Here is a 20,126-nt window from a genome sequence, read left to right on the forward strand (position 1 = left end):
TCATCGTTTCCTTGAATGTGGTTACCCCAAGGAATAAATTGGGAAGCCATTGCAAAAATTGGATGACTCAAAAGGGAGGATCTTCTACTTAAGACCAACTCAATACCCTTCCTCTGCGCTAAGTGAATTTATCTAAGAAACGATAGAAGATAGGCTGCCGTTCTCACTGAGTTCCCTGTTAGCCGGAACCACAGAAGAATTGATACACAACAGTAGTGAGAAAGTAAAACCTTATTGCGGGTATAGTCTGATTTCAAACACAATATTATATTTCAAAGTTCAATGTAACTCCATTACATATATTCAGATAGAAACATGTTTTAGTTTCATACATTTATTAAAATTCCATTTTGCATAAAATCATACACATAGGAAATATGGTTTCACAGTGTCCGTAATTTGACAGATAATTCCTTCTCCTGACTTCTTGTTAAGAAGGTCAGGGATCACACATATAAGAAAAATCAAACGCATTCATCTCCTGGTGAGACTTCATCAGGTATATATTTACAAATGCAGAACATATAACTTATACTGTTTCTCAGTATGTTATTACAATTTCCTTAAATGTTTATATAATTTCTTTAAAAAACTTTTCTTTTTTTTTAAATCATAACTTATGCTTTGAAGAAACTGGAACAATGATAACTGATACCTCACAGGAAATACCCAATGTATTAAAAGAGGTACAGAAAGGAACAAGCAGAGATAAACATAAAAATGAAACAAACAATGATAATGAATGCGAGTGATCCCAATTATTTCTATATTTATAGGGCCGCATACCTTCAAATGTGAAGGAACTGAACTTCAACTCATATATGTGCTATAAGCACTTAGGACCGGTCTGTCAAACCTGGGATTCCTTATCCATATTAGTAAATCCTACCAAAAAAACATTGAAATGATGTCTCCTATCGACCAATGTGACATGAGTCCGTGGTACATGTATTTAAACTGACTTCCAGGTATGAACTTACATGAATATCTTAAAGGAGATCACATACCTGACATCACAAATTAGTGAAAAAATACCAGAACATAGATCACACTGGTTAGAAAGGAGTCCAAAAAGTGAATTTACACCTGGGAAATATATAATCGTATAAACATCAGTTTCTACTGTTATTAATGGATGGTAAGTATCTATTAAACATTACTATCAAACCATTTTTCAATGTGTACATATATTCGCTAATATAGACTGGTTAAAATCTACCCCCTATCCAATTTGATGAGGTACAGTATTAAGGAAATATTCACTATTAGAATATATAATCGGTGGTTGCTGGATCACAGACTACTTAATTAGGTCTATAAACTGGTCGAATATGAATATACATTTACCCCTCATAGTAATCCTTAATTAAAGGTGAAGGGGATGTACTCAGAAGATGGACTGCCTCTTTTTAAATACTCAATAGTAATAAGAAGAATAGGTAAAATTAAACATAAACATAAAAAATACCTCCAGCCCGACTGGAATGTGACATTCTTCAATTAGTGTAAGAGCATACAGGTGATGTTATCAGGAGCATGTTGCAATATATCAATCCCATTTTAATTCTCTATGGGCGGTATTCAAATGATATATCACGCCCAATCTCCTTTCTAAAGTGATCCCCGTTTTCACGGATATTGCGCCTGTAGTAATCAAGTTTAGCTGCGTAAAGGGTGCGGCGCCCTCGCTACCCCTGGGGTAGCGAGCTGAAATGAGTATACCACACCCGTCAGCAGAAACAGAATGGGTGGGGAAAGGGGTGAAAAGAATTGAATACCACCCTATAAGTCAATTTGCAGTATCAAATGAATCAATGTGGCCACATTAAAAGACACCTTATCAAAAGTATAACAACATCATATGTAGTAATAACATAGCCCTTCTAATGGTGATAGTGTTCCTCAAAGGGTAATTAAAAAGTCAATTTTTACAAGCAAAAAATCTCAAACTTAAAATTGGTAGAACACAAGGATATACTATAATTTTCTACTTTGGCAAGATCTGAAAAATACATAAGTCCCTTGTCTGTAGGAGAGATCTGAGCAATGATTACATGATTGTTATCGATATAATAGTTTTAAAAGATACTTTAAGTGAAGCAATATTTAAAAGGAGTGTACAAAGAAACAGTTTAGAACTAAAGAAGAAGACAGAGATGATGGGCTTGCTCTACAGAAGAGGAAATTAAATGATTTAAACTGTTCAATGATGCTCTAATATTTATGTTATTGACACATAATGAGTAAGGCATTATAACCAGTAATCTTTAATTTTTGTTCTATCTTGTGTATCCTAGCCATCTGCTTTCATCCTCAGCGGGGAATAAGGCAAATTTTGTATGGTCGTGGGATATTGCCCAATCCACTGCTTTCAGGAGTGATATCAAGGTCCTTGTTGTCCACAATAGGCTTTGGATTGAAGTTCTGGAGGATGGTGGTGAAGAAAATAAACAGTTCCATTTGGGCCAGACCTTCCCCAAGGCAAATACGCTTTCCTAGGGGAATGTTCAAGAAATGACATTAAAAAGGAGCCTCCAAAGTATTACACATCCCTTGCCATTATCTTTTTATAATCCTCTATACCAGAGGTTCTCAAAAGCGATCCTCAAGGCACCCTACCGGTCCAGGTTATAGGTATATCCATGGCTATGCACAGATGGACAAATCAAATTGACTGAGGCACTAATGAAGTCATCTGTGGATAAGTATGGATAAACTTAAAACCTGGGCCATTGGGGTGCCTTGAGAACCGCGTATGAGAACCTCTGCTCTATACAAAATTCTTATACAGTCTCCTGTCCATCAACCATAAAGCTGGGCACACACTGGGTCGACCAAGCGGCCAATCCAGGTGAGCATATACACTTAGTGATCGGCCAATCGATGGGCGCGCATTTGAATTTGCCTGCCCAGCTTTATCTTCAGTCAGAGAAGCCAGTGTACTGGCATACGTACAGCCAGATCTGTCTATATACTGTATATGTAGATATATTGTCCATCAGCTGTGCTACACGGGATGTAGTTAATATCCTGGCAGTTGGGATCCCGGCATTGGTATTCTGAATAACAATGCCGGGATCTCGACATCCGAGAATGCCGACAGCCAGCATCCCAGCTCTCCAGGATTATTCCCACTCTATGGGTGTCCACAACACCCATAGGAGGATATTCAAAAACCTGCACATATGTTGTGTGTAAAGTTTCACCAGGCGGGGCTATCTAATTAACCCCGATAAGCCGGTGCAAGCCGCAGCTTATTGGGGATTTTGTTTCACCTGCCTCCGGCAGGCGAAGCAAAGTCCCTGATAACAGACCCGTTTTCAACTGAAAATGGGGCTATTTCACCCGAAAACACACAGGTTTCACTGAACCTGTGCGTTTTCGGGTGTAAGTACACTTTTTAATGGACGAGCTAATCGAACAGGCCAACCACAACACCCAAAGAAACATCGGGGGGTTTTACTCCCGATGTGTCTTCGGGGCCAATTAAATATTCCCAATAGAGTGGGAATAGAACCTGTGGCGAGCACAGCGAGACCCTGAGCCTGCAGCGGGGTGAGCGCAGCGAGACCGCATGGGGACTCTTAGCTCTCGCCCCACTGCCGGCTTTCATGTGGGTGGGATGTTGCTGTCGGTTTCTTGACAGCCGCATCCGGTCCATCGGGATTTCATCCCCAACCCATGCTACACAGCCAATGTAATATGTCTGTGAACAACATCATTCACAGAAATATCGCGTGCGCACACCCACCGCCTGGCTCGTGATATACAGTATCAGCCTTTAACTGATATGGCTGATATATTGCTTAGTGTGTACCCACCATAACACAGAATACCAATCTGAAACTCATTTCATACTTCATGAGGGTATGTAGTTATGTCACTTTACCTGCCCCTACTGTACATCCCGCATCCTCAGAATCCCAACGGTTGGCATGCCGACCAAAAGGGACTATTCACACTTGTGGGCGTTCACGACACCCATAGAGTGGGAATATAACTTGTGGTGACCGCAGGTCGCCACTGAGCCAGAAAAGGGCTTGTTGCGCATTGGTTTGCATAGCCGCAGGCAATCCAATGAATTACCCCCATAAATGGTTACTCCCCAATTCTTAAATCTTAGTAAAATATCTCATACTGCTAAATATTTACATTTTTTGTGGAAGTGCACAGTCCACATTTACTTAAGAAGCCCAGCTTCAACCATTAGGCAGTGCTAAATTGTGTTGCCCCTTGTAGACACAAACAAACATAAAGGGTCACAAAATGGTAAATATGATATAGAGATAAAACACAGTTTGGGCGGTATGTACTAAAATACATCGCCGCCCACCGCAGCGATGCTAATCGCATATGTACTGACATATGCGATTAACACCGCAATGCGGTGACAGAGACACCCCGCGATACCTGTCAGAAGGTTGTGCGGGGGTCTCTGTCACCTCCCTGGGGTCTCACACTTGCAAGCAGGCAGACTTGAGTCACGGGCTCCTCCCTGCAGTATGAAGGACCTCCGGCTGTGTTGCTATTGGGAGGAAGAGTTTGGATTCTGGGACCAGGGCTGCCTGCACACAGGTATGTTGGGGGGAGGGATGTCGGCGTGAGTGGTGCGGGGTGGCGGAAGTGGCGGGATGTGGCAGCCGGTGGTAAGAAGCCCATAGGCTTCTACAGGGTATTGCCATCAAAAGATGGCAATACCCTTGTCTGCAAAAACCCGGTGGCTGGGTCTTAGTACATATGAAAATGCAGTAAAACCCCTAAAAATGGGGGATTTACTGCATTTTCCCTTTAGTACATCCTGTCTTTAGTGAACTGACATTTGGTCAAGCTTTCAAAGAAATATGGAAGCACTAATCAAACATCTGTTTGATTTAGTGATACCAAGGATCTACTGTAGGTGTATCAAACTTTGTTGAGAGCTAAAGTACCAACATATCAGATTCTGGCTGCCGTTTTACAGGCTGTGTTTGAAAAAGGAAAGAAGCTGATTGGTTTGTACTCTCTCCACTTTATATCTCGCCAAGGTTTGATACATCTCCCATAAAGAAAAGTAAGTTGTATAATATGCTGTAATGTAGTTCACTTTTATTTTTAATGCAGCATAATAATAATAATAATAACAATAATCTTTGCTTAGTTAAACTTTAAAAATAAAAGGAGTCAGATACCTGCTGAAAAAGCCATAAATGCCTCGTTCTTCTTGAAGAGTCCATTTTGGTCCAAGAAGTGTGTGGGGTCAAATGAACTGGGGCTCTTAAACTTTGTAGGGTCATACTGGGATGTGCAAATCAGGGGCATGATGTTCAAACCCTATAATGAAAGAGTATGAAAATATCCTTCAGACACTGAGGGCGTATGAAAGGCTTAATGAAAACGGAACTTCATTTGGGAATTTAGGAATATAATTTCAGATAGATGTGCAAATTACATTACAATCTTTCAACGTAAGTGTGACAGAAGCATGACGTCAGTGAACCCTGTCCCTTTCACAATGTGATTCAGACTGCTCTCTTCCATTCCCATCCTCAATCCTGATACTGCCACGGGTACTTTCAGTCCTATGCTGTCTGATAGAATCACATGACTGGACTCTGCCTTATAGGATCAGCAGTCTCAACCTAGTCATGTCATAAGAACACTGGAATGCTTTAACCCTCTGCTTGTAGTGGTGGCACCTTTTTATTTTTCCCTTACTTAAAAAGTTATGAGTTAAATTCTCAGATACAGGTGAAATTCAGAAAATTAGAATATCGTGCAAAAGTTTATTTATGTCAGTAATTCAACTTAAAAGGTGAAACTAATATAATATGTATACTCATTACATGCAAAGTGAGATATTTCAAGCCTTTATTTGATTTAATTTTGATGATTGTGGCTTACAGCTTTAGAAAATCCAAAATCTCAGAAAAATTTGAATATTGTGAAATGGTTCAATATTTTAGGGTCAAAGTGTCACACTCTAATCAGCTAATTGATCCAACAACCTGCAAAGGGTTCCTGAGCCTTTAAATTTTCTCTCAGTTTGGTTCTGTACAAATCACAATCATGGCGAGGAGTGCTGACATGACAGTTGTGCAGAAAGCCATCACTGACACCCTACACAAGGAGGGAAAGCCTCAAAAAGTAAATTGCAAAAGAAGTTGGATGTTCTCAAAGTGCTGTATCAAAGCACATTATTAGAAAGTTAAGTGGAAGGGAAAACTGTGGAAGAAAAAGGTGCACAAGCAGCAGGGATGACTGCAGCCTGGAGATTATTGTCAGGAAAAGGCCATTCACAAGTGTGGGCGAGCTTCACAAGGAGTGGACTGAGGCTGGAGTTAGTGCATCAAGAGCCCCCACACACAGACGGATCCTAGGCATGGGCTTCAAATGTCGGATTCCTCTTGTCAAGATGCTCCTGAACAACAAACAACATCAGAAGCATCTTACCTGGGTTAAAGAAAAAAAGAACTGGTCTGTTGCTCAGTGGTCCAAAGTCCTCTTTTCTGATGAGAGCAAATTTTGCATTTCATTTGGAAACCAAGGTCCCAGAGTATGGAGGAAGAATGGAGAGGCACACAATCCAAGATGCTTGAAGTCCAGTGTGAAGTTTCCACAGTCTGTGTTGATTTGGGGAGCCATGTCATCTGCTGGTGTTGGTCCATTATGCTTTATTAAGTCCAGAGTCAACGCAGGTGTCTACCAGGACATTTTGGAGCAGTTCATGCTTCCTTCAGCAGACAAGCTTTATGGAGATGCTGACTTCATTTTCCAGCAGGACTTGGCACCTGCCCACACTGCCAAAAGTACCAAAACCTGGTTCAATGACCGTGTGATTACTGTGCTGGATTGGCCAGGAAACTCGCCTGACCTGAACCCAATAGGGAGTCTATGGGGCATTGCCAAGAGAAAGATGAGAAACATGAGACCGAACAATGCAGAAGATCTGAAGGCCGCTATTGAAGCATCCTGGTCTTCCATAACACCTCAGCAGTGCCACAGGCTGATAGAATCCTTGCCACATTGCATTGAGGCAGTAATTCATGCAAAAGGGGCCCAAACCAAGTACTGAGTACATATGCATGATTCTACTTTTCAGAGGGCCAACATTTCTGTATTTAAAATCCTTTTTTTATTGATTTTATGTAATATTCTAATTTTCTAAGATTTTGGAGTTGAGGTTTTCTTAAGCTGTAAGCCAAAATCATCAAAATTCTAACAAATAAAGGCTTGAAATATCTCACTTTGCATGTAATGAGTCTATATAATATATTAGTTTCACCTTTTAAGCTGAATTACTGAAATAAATGAACTTTTGCTTGATATTCTAATTTTCTGAGTTTCACCTGTATATTCATGGGAAAATATATACCCCATTCTTGTAGGCTCACAATAGAATAAAGAATGTGAGAAATATGTTTTACAAATAAATAAGCTTGCATGGAATTTCAATCATTTGATGAAAAGCCTATTCATATTCACTTCAGTAACAATACAGTGAATTAGGATTAACTATCTTTTCATATTAATATTGAATGCAATTTGTATGGGACCACAGCAAGGAGAGGAGCTGCTGAAGGAAAACAAGCGGCATACAGTATATATTCATGGCTACGTGTGAGATTGGACATTTTTGCACCATAAAGTAACACAAGAAACAATAACTGGCTGATGCCTGTACTGCCCTGTCTGTTTGTACAAACATGGCTGCTACTAGTGACTATTTAACCTTAGGCACTAAGGCGTATACAGTACTTATTAATTATCAGGTTTTAGCCTGATAATGATCATTTCTAATTGCTGCTTATTGCGGCAAGAAGATATTTAGAATCACTAGTATGTAACTAAAATCATATCCAGGGACAGTTGATGCAATAGTAGTCAAGGGTCTATGTGCTAAGCCTTGGAGAGAAATAAAAAGAGGACAGACATAAAGAACCAGTAATCAGTCCCTAACTGCCATTTTACAGGATGTGTTTGAAAAATGACAGTTAGGAGCTGGTTGGTTGGTACTTTATCTCCGTCCACTTTATCTCTATCCAAGGCTAATTACATCTGTCCCCTCAGTCCCTTTACTACTGCTTCTGAGGCTGGATGCACTGCTGTGCATACAGCCATTGATGAGGAAGGATCTTACGAATTCCTCTTGCAGAAAATTTAGCAATCTGTAGCCCATAGGCTACAATGACTACCCAGGCAAGCTGCTTGCTAAATTCAGCATTTTAGTAGCCCCATAAAAACCTATGCTTTTGCAATCAAAAATGTGGGATCCTCCATACATACTGTATATCTATTACTTCTTATTGACAAGTAACCCCCTAAAGTTGGTGTTTTGGGGCGATATCCTGCAATAAGCTTTTATAAATATGCTCCTAAGAATCATTTACAAGCTGCAAGATCTACAGACCCTCATTGCACCTAGTCACCTTTCAAGATGCAGCTCTAGAATATTTACAGTAAATACATTTACATTTGTGGGTTTGTGGATACACTAGAACAGGATTGGCCAAACCAGTCCTCGAGATACACCAGCAGTTCATGTTTTCCAGTCCACCTGTGGATCTGTAGATTGTGTCGGTTAGGAATGAATGCACCACATGTTTGAACATGTGACAGTTACCAATAACTACACCTGTGCACCAGCTAGGTGGTTTGGAAAACATGAACTGAGTGGATCTCGTTTGGCCGCCTTGCTCTAGAAAATGTCCATGGTGAAAAGAGTAATCATATTAACACAAAGTCAAACTTATTTTCAGAATGATTTATGATTTAGGGACACTTCAACCTGATGGACTCAATATAGACTGTGAAGTGAAATGTTTTTTATATGTGTTTTTTTGTGTGCAATTTTTATAATCTGTTTCTTTATTTTGTTAGTGATTATATTACCATGTTACCATCTCTAATCAATTGGGAGCCCTATAATGAGACTTGTGAATAAGGGACGAATACAATGCCATATACGCAACTCCAGTCTACAGATGTGTTTTTTTACTCCGCCTATATCATTGAAATGTTTAGTATACAGGCGCGGCTTCAGTGGTCGTGAAACAGAAACAATAGCGGTGTGTACCAGGCAATGGGCCTCATTCCGAGTTGTTCGCTCGGTATTTTTCATCGCATCGCAGTGAAAATCCGCTTAGTACGCATGCGCAATGTTCGCACTGCGACTGCGCCAAGTAACTTTACTATGATGAAAGTATTTTTACTCACGGCTTTTTCTTCGCTCCGGCGATCGTAATGTGATTGACAGGAAATGGGTGTTACTGGGCGGAAACACGGCGTTTCAGGGGCGTGTGGTTGAAAACGCTACCGTTTCCGGAAAAAACGCAGGAGTGGCCGGGGAAACGGTGGGAGTGCCTGGGCGAACGCTGGGTGTGTTTGTGACGTCAACCAGGAACGACAAGCACTGAACTGATCGCACAGGCAGAGTAAGTCTGGAGCTACTCTGAAACTGCTAAGTAGTTAGTAATCGCAATATTGCGAATACATCGGTCGCAATTTTAAGAAGCTAAGATTCACTCCCAGTAGGCGGCGGCTTAGCGTGTGTAACTCTGCTAAATTCGCCTTGCGACCGATCAACTCGGAATGAGGGCCAATATGCGACCAAAAGGAGATCACGTGACCGGGAACTCGATACACACAAAAGATCTAGCGATGACGCATCATGGATGACGGTGACCGGTAGATCCCGAAAGGCAGTGATGGTGGGTCCCATAACAACGTTGAATGAGATGAACAGCCACAATACAGACGGTTATGTTGATGTGGGTTGTTAAGTAAGCAACTCAATTGGTAGGGACGGTCCAAGCGCACAGGATCACGGACTTCTAGGTAATCATTGTATAGTGATTAGCTGCGCTGGGATCAATAAGAATAGAGTGATAGGGATGTATACTGGATTTAGATCTTTTTGGAGACATGCATATCAGGAGCTGACCTTGACAAAGACCTGGGGAGGGTTGGAACGAGTGGGTGCCCTTTAACATACCCTCTGTTAAATGGATGGTATTGCACGTTGACTAATCCGGTGAAGGAGATCCGAGGCCAGGAATCCCCTTGCTGCAGCTGGGATACAAACTGGATACACATGCTTTTAAGAACTGACTCACACCAGTTCTACCTGACAGCCGGTAATTGTCCATTTTTTCCACCTTTTTGAGGGGGATGGTCCTACTGTGGATGTCTATGCCACTATTGTGTGGCTTTCTTTTTGCTACTGTTTTTAATTTGTGTGATGTACAATATTTGTTTTTAAATGTGTGATATACCATGTATTAAATCTGTTATCTAAACAGTATTACACTATGGTTTGATATATCTTTTTCCCTTTTCGGTAACTTCTGAGACAAGAAGCTGTGGTCTCCTGATATTCATAAAGGGAAGGAGTGGTGTATGAACAGGAGAAAAACTGTATGAACTCTATCCTCATTCATTACAGTGCTGGTGAAGTGGTACTCTTAACCTTGTGTGTATTTGTATTACTTTCACTTAAAGACCACAGGTTCCATTCAACTAAACTTTCCAGTTTAATCCTAAAGTACTGTTTTACCTTTTTAACTGTTCAAAAGCGGACAGAGGATCGTGGGCCTGGCTTTCCCACTACAATGCAACAGGAAGTAATGGAATGACTACAACTTAATGAAATGCAGTCCCTGTTTTGCCGAACTCCTCCTAAAAATAGAATGCTAGACGTTGCACACCTTGCTAGCTGCAATTGTATATTAGGGGTCATTCCGACCTGTTCGCACGCAGCGGTTTTTCGCTGCGGTGCGAACGGGCGTGGAATGTGCATGCACGGTGGCCGCTGTGCGCGTGCGCGACGTTGTTCGGCGTCAGGGGTCGCCGGGTTACGTCGCGGCTACCGACGGAAGCGGTCGCAGCGGCGACCTCTAAGAAGATTGACAGGAAGGAGGCATGGATGGGCGGATCCGGACCATTGGAGACCGTTGTCGGGGAGTGGTGAGTAAAACGGAGGCGTGTCCAGGACAACGGAGGGCAGAGGTGTGACGTCAAAGCCGGGCCCATCATCGCTGGATCCATCGCACAGGGTAAGTATGTCCAGCCCTAGTCTACTTCTGCTTAAATTTTTTTAGCTTAGCAGGGCTGCACAACCAATTGCAGCCCTGCTAAGCTAAATTACACTCCCCCATAGGCGTGGACTGTTGATCGCAGCAGCAGCTAAAAGTTGCTGGCTGCGATCAACTCGGAATGACCACTATTGACTTGCAGTAAAATATTATTGTATTTGTCGCAAAAGTAGGTGGTTGATGTTAAGAAAACCCTACATTTTAGTGAGCACAATATTCTGTACATAAGTATACATTTTTCTTTCGCCTAATTCCAACTGAAATCTAACATACAGTATACATTTGAAAGGAAAAATACTATACACTTAAAATAAATCTACTGTGGGCATATTTGTCCATGTCTGATCTTTGTGCTCTAACTGCTGTGTACATAAAACTTTGTGTCTCATTGTTGACACAGCAATACAGAGTGTAAACTCACAAACCTGCCATACACAATTATCGGATCTTTAATTTAAAGCATGTCAGAGGTTTATTGACAAGTGGAATTATCCCATTAAAACTCTTAATGACAGTGTGGGGTGTGTTATGGATCTACAGCATGTAGAACATACTGTTCTAGCAGAGTTCCCAGTATAAAGCTTTTGTTTGCGTGTGGAAGGGTTACTGTATGTCATACAAGTTTTTTTGCCACACATTGTAAGAGTTATATTCACTCTAATATCCTAAAGAAGTCAATGGTTTGTTTAATAATGTCACAATGTAGGAAAATATTTTCTTACATGTTGAAAAAACTTTATTATCTCCATAATTAGCATACAGAATGTGCTTTTAGCACATAAACTGGTAAACTGGAGGTGAGCAGTAGAATTATTTTCTATTAAAAGTGTTGAAGGGGTAATATAAGTATGAGAATGAGTGGGGGTGGGGAGTAGGACAATTTATAGGGCAAATGGACAGGATCTTTTCCTGACTGTAATCTTTTTATCATTTAGTCAGTTGGTCTAAAATAGGTACCTCAGGCAAGTCATAGCCACGGAACTTAATATCCCTTGTTACTGTGTGTGGCACACTCATGGGGACTATATCTGCAAATCTCAGGATCTCATAGAGGACAGCTTCAGTGTAGGCCATCTTGCTTCTATCATCCATGCATGGACATCTGTCCCGGCCGATCACTCGATCTATTTCCTCCTGAACTTTCTCTGGTGAAAACATTCGTTTAGTGTTCGCAAACACATACCCAAATCATTGGTTTTAACTTGAGCTATAATTTTTAATTTTAGAACTAGAGATTCTGTATCTCCACAAGTCAGATATCTCATCATGACTGTACATGAATCCAACAATCTCAACATAAAATGGAGATTTATGGTAGACTTACCATGGTTAAATCTCTTTCTGCCAGGTACACTGGATTCCACAGGGAATACATCAGGGTGTAGTGCTGGATCTTGATCCGAGGCACCAACAGTCTAAAGCTTTGAGTGTTCCCGGGATGCATTGCACCGCCTATAACCCTGCCTCCAGGCTCAGTTTAGTTAAACAGTCCAATGCAGTAGCAGGTAAAAGAGATGGTAGATGTTAGTCACATAGAACCACATTCACGACAGGAGAAGGGACTAGCGGCTAATGCCATACAAACTCAAAGAAGCTAAGTGCATCAGGGTGGGTGCCCTGTGGAATCCAGTGTACCTCGCAGAAAGAGAATAAACCATGGTAAGTCTACCATAAATCTCCTCTACTGCAGTGGGGTGCACTGGGATTCCACAGGGAATACATCAGGGGTGTCCTAAAGCAGTTCCTCATGGGAGGTGATGCACCATAGCGGGCACAAGAACCCGGTGTCCAAATGAAGCATCCTAGGAGGCGGAAGTATCAAAGGCATAGATCCTGATGAACATGTTCACTGAGGACCACGTAGTTGCCTTGCACAACTGTTCAGTGGACACGCCTTGGCAAGCCGCCCAGAAGGTCCAACATACCAAGTAGAATGGGCTTTAATAGCAGCAGGAGCTGAAAGACCAGCCTGTGCATAGGCTTGTGCAATCACCATTCTAATCCGTCTGGCCAAAGTTTGCTTATTCGCAGGCCAGCCACGTTTGTGAAAACCTCCGGAGTGAGGCAGTCCTCTATACGTAAATACAGATAGCCCGTACCACATCCAAAGACCGCACTTTGGAGGACAAACCAGAAGAGTTAAAGACCAGAACCACAAGCTCTTGGTTAAGATGAAAATATGATACCACCTTATGTAGATAACCAGGGCGAGTTCGAAGAACTGTCGGTCACGGTGAAAAATCAGAAAGGGTGGACGACAGGACAAAGTGCTTAAGTCCGACACCCTCCTAGCAGAGGCAATAACCAGTAAAAACATGACCAGGTTCAAATGGAGACTCTTGTAGGGCATTTAAGACAACAGACCGATCCTATGGAGCCACAGAGTTTGTCATTTTTATTGAATAGAACATTTCAGTTGGGTTTTTATATATTTTTTATATTTTGTCCTCCATCTTTGATTAGGTGTTTTTAAGGACATCAGTTTATGGGTATCATCACTCCTGAGATGAGCTTTAATATAAGCTATTTTTAAAGTGCCATATATGAGATGAATGTTCTCATTCTCAAGGTATGTTTATTTAGCAGGAAGATGTTGTAAATATATTCTAGCCCCTCAGGATACAGAATATAGGGATAGCAATATGTGAGATACAGGAGAATGAAATCCACACAACAGCTACTGGCACACTCAGTCACATGTACAATGCAGAAGTTATTACATACAGTATAAATAATAAAACTGCACTGGACTAGTAAAATTACATATAAAAATGTATGAGTTTAGATAGTGTATAACAATGCACAGTAGATACTGGATGTATATCACAGAATACTTGTACTAAATATTCAGATAGCAGTACACTTGTTCTTAACTAACACCGTCTAAAATGACATGTAGAATACTTAAGTGCCTGTAAATGCACAGCGCTGATGAGACAGGTGGCTTTACAGAGGAGACAGAGCCCTGCAGTCCCGGAGATCAGCCCAGCTAGTAGTGAAGATGGTGCCAAAATCTCTCCATGGCGGGAACACCAGCAGTAGATGGCGACCGGAGCTGGGGGAGGGGCTACAGGTCAGCACCTTATCTCCTATGCTGGTCCTCACCACCGGGTACTGTGGAGCCTACATAAAACGGATTTGAGTAAATCCGAACTGTGCTCCCTTGCCCTGGTGGATATAGTGGGGCCCCGGTGCAGTACAGTGTCCACGCCAGCGGTGTGATCCATCTCCTGGGACTGTGACAAGACCAAGATTAACCAGCAGGTCCCACCTGGGGACCCTCTTACCTCCTCCCTGATGTGCAGCCACGCGATCCTGGAGAGCGTCAGCGGTGGTGTACCTGATGACTGGTGCGCCTCCACTGAAAGTACCCGGGAACCTGGCCGCGGGAGTATGCAGCGCTGCTGGGGAGATGATGGAGCCGCAGCACAAAATGTCAGACTGACATAAATAGTACTGCGGCCCTTGAAGTCTTTTTAAAAAGCTCTTTTTGAGGCTGCCTAGCACAGCCTCACCTGTTCGTGACCAGCACTGCAGGCACCAACTTACAAACTGAGTGCCTGGGTGCGGGGTTATAGAGGAGGCAGTGCAATGGATCCTGGGAACAGTCAAAGCTTTAGCCTGTTGGTGCCTTGGATCAAGATCCAACTCTACATCCCGATGTATTCCCTGTGGAATCCCAGTGTACCCCGCTGCAGAAACATGAAATTAAAATGTATAGTTCATGTAAATCAGGACAATTTAGGAGAACTGTATAAGGCATAGTTTATAATACATGTAGAAGACTATGGAAGGAGGGGTGTAGTATGGTATGCCGGTGGCCGGGATCCCAGTGGCCAGCATACCGGCGTTGGGATCCCAACTGCCGGCATACCGGCAGCTGGGCGAGCACACATGAGCCCCTTGCGGGCTCCCTGTGCTCGCCACACTGCGGGCACGGTGGCGTGCTACGCACGCCATGCATGCCACGCTATTTATTCTCCCTCCAGCGGGGTTGTGGACCCCCAAGAGGGAGAATAGTTGTCGGTATGCCGGGTGTCGGTATTCCAGCGCCGGTATACTGAGCGCCAGGATCCCAACAGCCGGCATACTGAATACCACCCGGAAGTACAGTAACTAGTGGATGAGACTAGGAGACTATGGAAGCAACTATGCATGATCTTTTTTTAGATACCCCAAATATAATACTGTACCTTACCTCTCACTTCTGGATGTCTTAGCATAATTAGGAAACCATATCTGAGAGTAGAGCCCACCGTCTCAGTACCAGCGAAAAATACATTTACCGTCGTTTTCAACATTGTCTCATAGTTGAAGTGAGAATTTGAGTTTTTCTTCTCCTGCAACGGAAGTAATTTAGATGTTACTGGTTGCTGGTTACTGATCATCCTAGGGTTCCATTCAAGAAAGAAGCAGTTCTTTTGAGAGAATCGACATTTACTTGGCAGTACATACTGTGCTTTGTCTACGTTTCTCAGTCCTCGGCTATTACAGCACCATTACTTATCTCCACAAGAGTGTTGTATTATAAGCCCTTTTAACTTGATGTACAAAACTAATTTTCAACTTCATACTTTCTAATACCAACTGAAGTGGACAAATTTACTGAAGCATGAGTTACATTTACTCTTTGCTAAACACATACCTGATCAATTTTTATAAGGAAACAGTCAATGAAATCACGTGGGTTGTTTGGGTCAAGTGTCTCTTTGTTCATTCGGAGCCTCTTGGCCACAAAGGCTCCAAGTTTGACATAGTTTTTGTAAATCTTTCTATGTGGGCCTGGAATATGTTTCATGATTTTTGGAAAAACAAAAAGAAGCTGTAAGAAAATAAAGCCAATGAGCTGAGTTCAATCACACAATAAATATTCTTCACCATTGCTCATAAGGACTCATAGTTTAGTCTGACCTGTCCCCATGTGGAGCTCATTAGATGCCAGCTGTTGTTGATCAAATACAATAAAGTCAGGAATTCATCATCTCTATAGTCAAACCGGTCTCCAAACACCAGAGAGCATATTATATTAGAACCAGCCGAACTGAAGCCAAATGTTGGGTCTATGGGCTTCCCTACAAAAGAAAAGCACACGTGAACTTGCTTAAAAAGCCCAGTCCCTTCTGTTCAGTTATGTACTTATTTTTATATTATTATAAAAGTGAACTTGACTTCTGTGTCACACAGCTGTGACCAACAATAGTACCCAGAATGCATTTCCAGTGAATATCATAACTTCTAGTGAAGTCATCATTTACTACTTCAGTACTAGATAGTTAGATGATTGGACATGTATTGTTTTTGTGATGGATAGCACATGGAAGCACTGTAATGGATTAGGTAAACTTAATGCAAAATGTACAATAATCTTTTAAGTTTCTACTGAGGATTTTTTTTAGCAATGAAACCAGTAATGCCAACTCATCGGCTATTCCTGCCTCCTTACCCAAGAGGTAAGTGCTGTGGCACTTGACTCTTGGGTAAGGAGGCAGGATTAGCCCTTGAGTACAGATTAATCAGATGCCTGTTGGTGTGATCTGCAGATGATCTCACACATAGAAATAATATTTGGGAATCCTCATAAATTAGTATCTGCACATATCATAGTCCTGCTAATTGTCAATATCGCTACCAATTTTTATTATGAAAACACAACATTTTCTAATTTATTTTTAGCATTAAAATAAATTATTTTGTGTTTCATTTTTGGCAGCAATTTATGGCTCTGCAAGCTATTGAGCACATTTGTTTGTATGTTTATCATGATAACTCCACTGGTAAGGCTTGATAGGGCTACCTTCTGTTAGGGGTACATTTATAAGGGTCGTGGACTGACTAGGGGTTTGCAAGTGCCGATGATCCCAGAGACAAACTGATTTTCATTCTCACACAGACAGACCCTGACACAGTCAACAAAGGAAATTTGTAAATTTCCCCAGCAGGAGCTAAGCTGCCCATACACCTAAAGATCAATTGTCAAATCTGACTGGTTGAAATAAAAACCTGGTAATATTTATATGGGAGCAAATGACAATTGACCATTTGCTCCTAAATGCCAGAAACTGACAAAAACGGTCGTTTAGACAAATTGGTTAAATCAAGTCGATTTAACCAATTTGATTGACCATTTTTGTCTGTTTTTAAGTGTTTGGGAGCAAATGGTCACAAAATTGCACAGCACTGTAGCTGACCAATTAAATTTAAAACCTTAACTCTACAGTATGCTTACAGTACTTCTGATGATAAACAGGAGTTACTTTACTGAAAACAGGAAGATAATCATGTACAAATGTATCTTTCTCACTAAAATTTTGCATCTTGTTTACATAAATAAAACAATTGAGAGCAACAACTACTTGTGTTAATAACTGTTTCATACACAAATACTGTATGTTAGAGACGGGTTGGGATTGATTTGCCTGCGTTTTGGATGACGGAGGTGACAATACTGTCTGCAGCATCCCAATAATCTTACCTCACCCCTGGCCCCTAACCCACCCTCCCCGCAGCCTAACCCTAACCCTCCCCGGTGGTGCCTAAACCTAGCTCCTCCTTCCTGCAGCCTAAACCTAACCCCCTCACAGCTAACCTGTCCTGCATCTCGTTGGATGGTGATTCTATTCTGCATTCCGAATAGTGTTGGGATTCTGGCATCGGTATTCTGACTGCCGAGCTCCAGGCAGCCGGGATCATGAATGGATCCCATGAGATATGTGTGTGTGTGCACACAATATATACAATATAAAATCTTGAAATCTCTGGTTCATGCTACACCACCAATATATCCATAAAATTGGAAGCACTTTAAAGGAATAGCTTGAGAATGAAGAAAAAGAAAGATGCTGATGGGAGGAGAGAAGAAAGAGAACAGTGTGAGGGCTGCCAGTTTCATTTGTACTGGGCACCACAATATCTGACGGTAGCCCTGAGCCTGGAAGGCCCTGGCATCCATCAATCAGAAAATGTACAATGCAAAAAGAGAAAAAAACCTTAAAAAATAGTGCATTTTTTGTACATATCCTTTTAAAACAAATCTATGTAGCACTTATGCATAGTCTTTGTTAAACCCAACCATGAAATACCTTCACTATTTCTGAACTCAGCAATCAAATACTGGGCTTCTTCTTTCACCCTCTCCTCCAGACTTCTCTTTCCCATGCCAAAGTTCTTCAGGGTACTGATAGCAAAACGGCGAAGTTGTCTCCATCTTTCTCCTGTCCCGTACACAATACCTGGACACAATGAGTTAGTAAGACAGTTTTGTTTAGGAAATGATAATTTTAAAAGTTGTGAATGATTGATTTTACTAGAGATGAGCGGGTTCGGTTTCTCTGAAACCGAACCCGCACGAACTTCATGTTTTTTTCACGGGTCCGAGCAGACTCGGATCCTCCCGCCTTGCTCGGTTAACCCGAGCGCGCCCGAACGTCATCATGACGCTGTCGGATTCTCGCGAGACTCGGATTCTATATAAGTAGCCGCGCGTCGCCGCCATTTTCACACGTGCATTGAGATTGATAGGGAGAGGACGTGGCTGGCGTCCTCTCCATTAGAAATTAGATTAGAAGAGAGAGAGAGATTGTGCAGAGTCAGACAGAGTTTACCACAGTGACCAGTGCAGTTGTTGTTAGTTAACTTTTATTTATTTTAATATAATATATCCGTTCTCTGCTATATCCGTTCTCTGCCTGAAAAAAAACGATACACAGCAGCAGCCAGTCACACAGTGTGACTCAGTCTGTGTGCACTCAGCTCAGCCCAGTGTGCTGCACATCAATGTATAAAAGGCAAAGCTTATAATAATTGTGGGGGAGACTGGGGAGCACTGCAGGTTGTTATAGCAGGAGCCCCCAGGAGTACATAATATTATATTAATTTAAAATTAAACAGTGCACACTTTTGCTGCAGGAGTGCCACTGCCAGTGTGACTAGTGGTGACCAGTGCCTGACCACCAGTATAGTAGTATATTGTTGTATGTATTGTATACTATCTCTTTATCAACCAGTCTATATTAGCAGCAGACACAGTACAGTGCGGTAGTTCACGGCTGTGGCTACCTCTGTGTCGGCAGTCGGAACTCGGCAGGCAGTCCGTCCATCCATAATTGTATTACAATATATACCACCTAACCGTGGTATTTTTTTTTCTTTCTTTATACCGTCGTCATAGTGTCATACTAGTTGTTACGAGTATACTACTATCTCTTTATCAACCAGTGTACAGTGCGGTAGTTCACGGCTGTGGCTACCTCTGTGTCGGCAGTCGGCAGGCAGTCCGTCCATCCATAATTGTATTATTATTATAATATATACCACCTAACCGTGGTTTTTTTTTCATTCTTTATACCGTCATAGTGTCATACTAGTTGTTACGAGTATACTACTATCTCTTTATCAACCAGTGTACAGTACGGTAGTTCACGGCTGTGGCTACCTCTGTGTCGGCAGTCGGCAGGCAGTCCGTCCATCCATAATTGTATTATTATTATAATATATACCACCTAACCGTGGTTTTTTTTTCATTCTTTATACCGTCGTCATAGTGTCATACTAGTTGTTACGAGTATACTACTATCTCTTTATCAACCAGTGTACAGTGCGGTAGTTCACGGCTGTGGCTACCTCTGTGTCGGCAGTCGGCAGGCAGTCCGTCCATCCATAATTGTATTATTATTATAATATATACCACCTAACCGTGGTTTTTTTTTCATTCTTTATACCGTCGTCATAGTGTCATACTAGTTGTTACGAGTATACTACTATCTCTTTATCAACCAGTGTACAGTGCGGTAGTTCACGGCTGTGGCTACCTCTGTGTCGGCAGTCGGCAGGCAGTCCGTCCATCCATAATTGTATTATTATTATAATATATACCACCTAACTGTGGTATTTTTTTTTCTTTCTTTATACCGTCGTCATAGTGTCATACTAGTTGTTACGAGTATACTACTATCTCTTTATCAACCAGTGTACAGTGCGGTAGTTCACGGCTGTGGCTACCTCTGTGTCGGCAGTCGGCAGGCAGTCCGTCCATCCATAATTGTATTATTATTATAATAT

The 20,126-nt window shown here is 41.8% G+C and overlaps 1 protein-coding gene across 1 annotated transcript in view; it reads right to left on the reverse strand.

Moving 5' to 3' along the window:
• Positions 1 to 328: 328 nt before the first annotated feature.
• LOC134949259 (cytochrome P450 2F3-like) overlaps positions 329 to 20,126 on the reverse strand; it is a 61,876-nt gene continuing 42,078 nt past the window's right edge. Inside the window, exons 3-9 of the mRNA XM_063937746.1 lie at positions 18,149 to 18,298; positions 15,981 to 16,141; positions 15,715 to 15,891; positions 15,268 to 15,409; positions 12,027 to 12,214; positions 5,169 to 5,310; positions 329 to 2,495 (exon numbers count right to left, since the gene is read on the reverse strand). Coding sequence (XP_063793816.1) covers positions 2,314 to 2,495; positions 5,169 to 5,310; positions 12,027 to 12,214; positions 15,268 to 15,409; positions 15,715 to 15,891; positions 15,981 to 16,141; positions 18,149 to 18,298 — 1,142 coding nt within the window. The 3' untranslated portion in view covers positions 329 to 2,313. The remainder of the gene's footprint in view (positions 2,496 to 5,168; positions 5,311 to 12,026; positions 12,215 to 15,267; positions 15,410 to 15,714; positions 15,892 to 15,980; positions 16,142 to 18,148; positions 18,299 to 20,126) is intronic.

This window comes from Pseudophryne corroboree, chromosome 8 (genome assembly GCF_028390025.1).
Source record: "Pseudophryne corroboree isolate aPseCor3 chromosome 8, aPseCor3.hap2, whole genome shotgun sequence".
In the NCBI taxonomy this organism is placed as follows: domain Eukaryota; kingdom Metazoa; phylum Chordata; class Amphibia; order Anura; family Myobatrachidae; genus Pseudophryne; species Pseudophryne corroboree.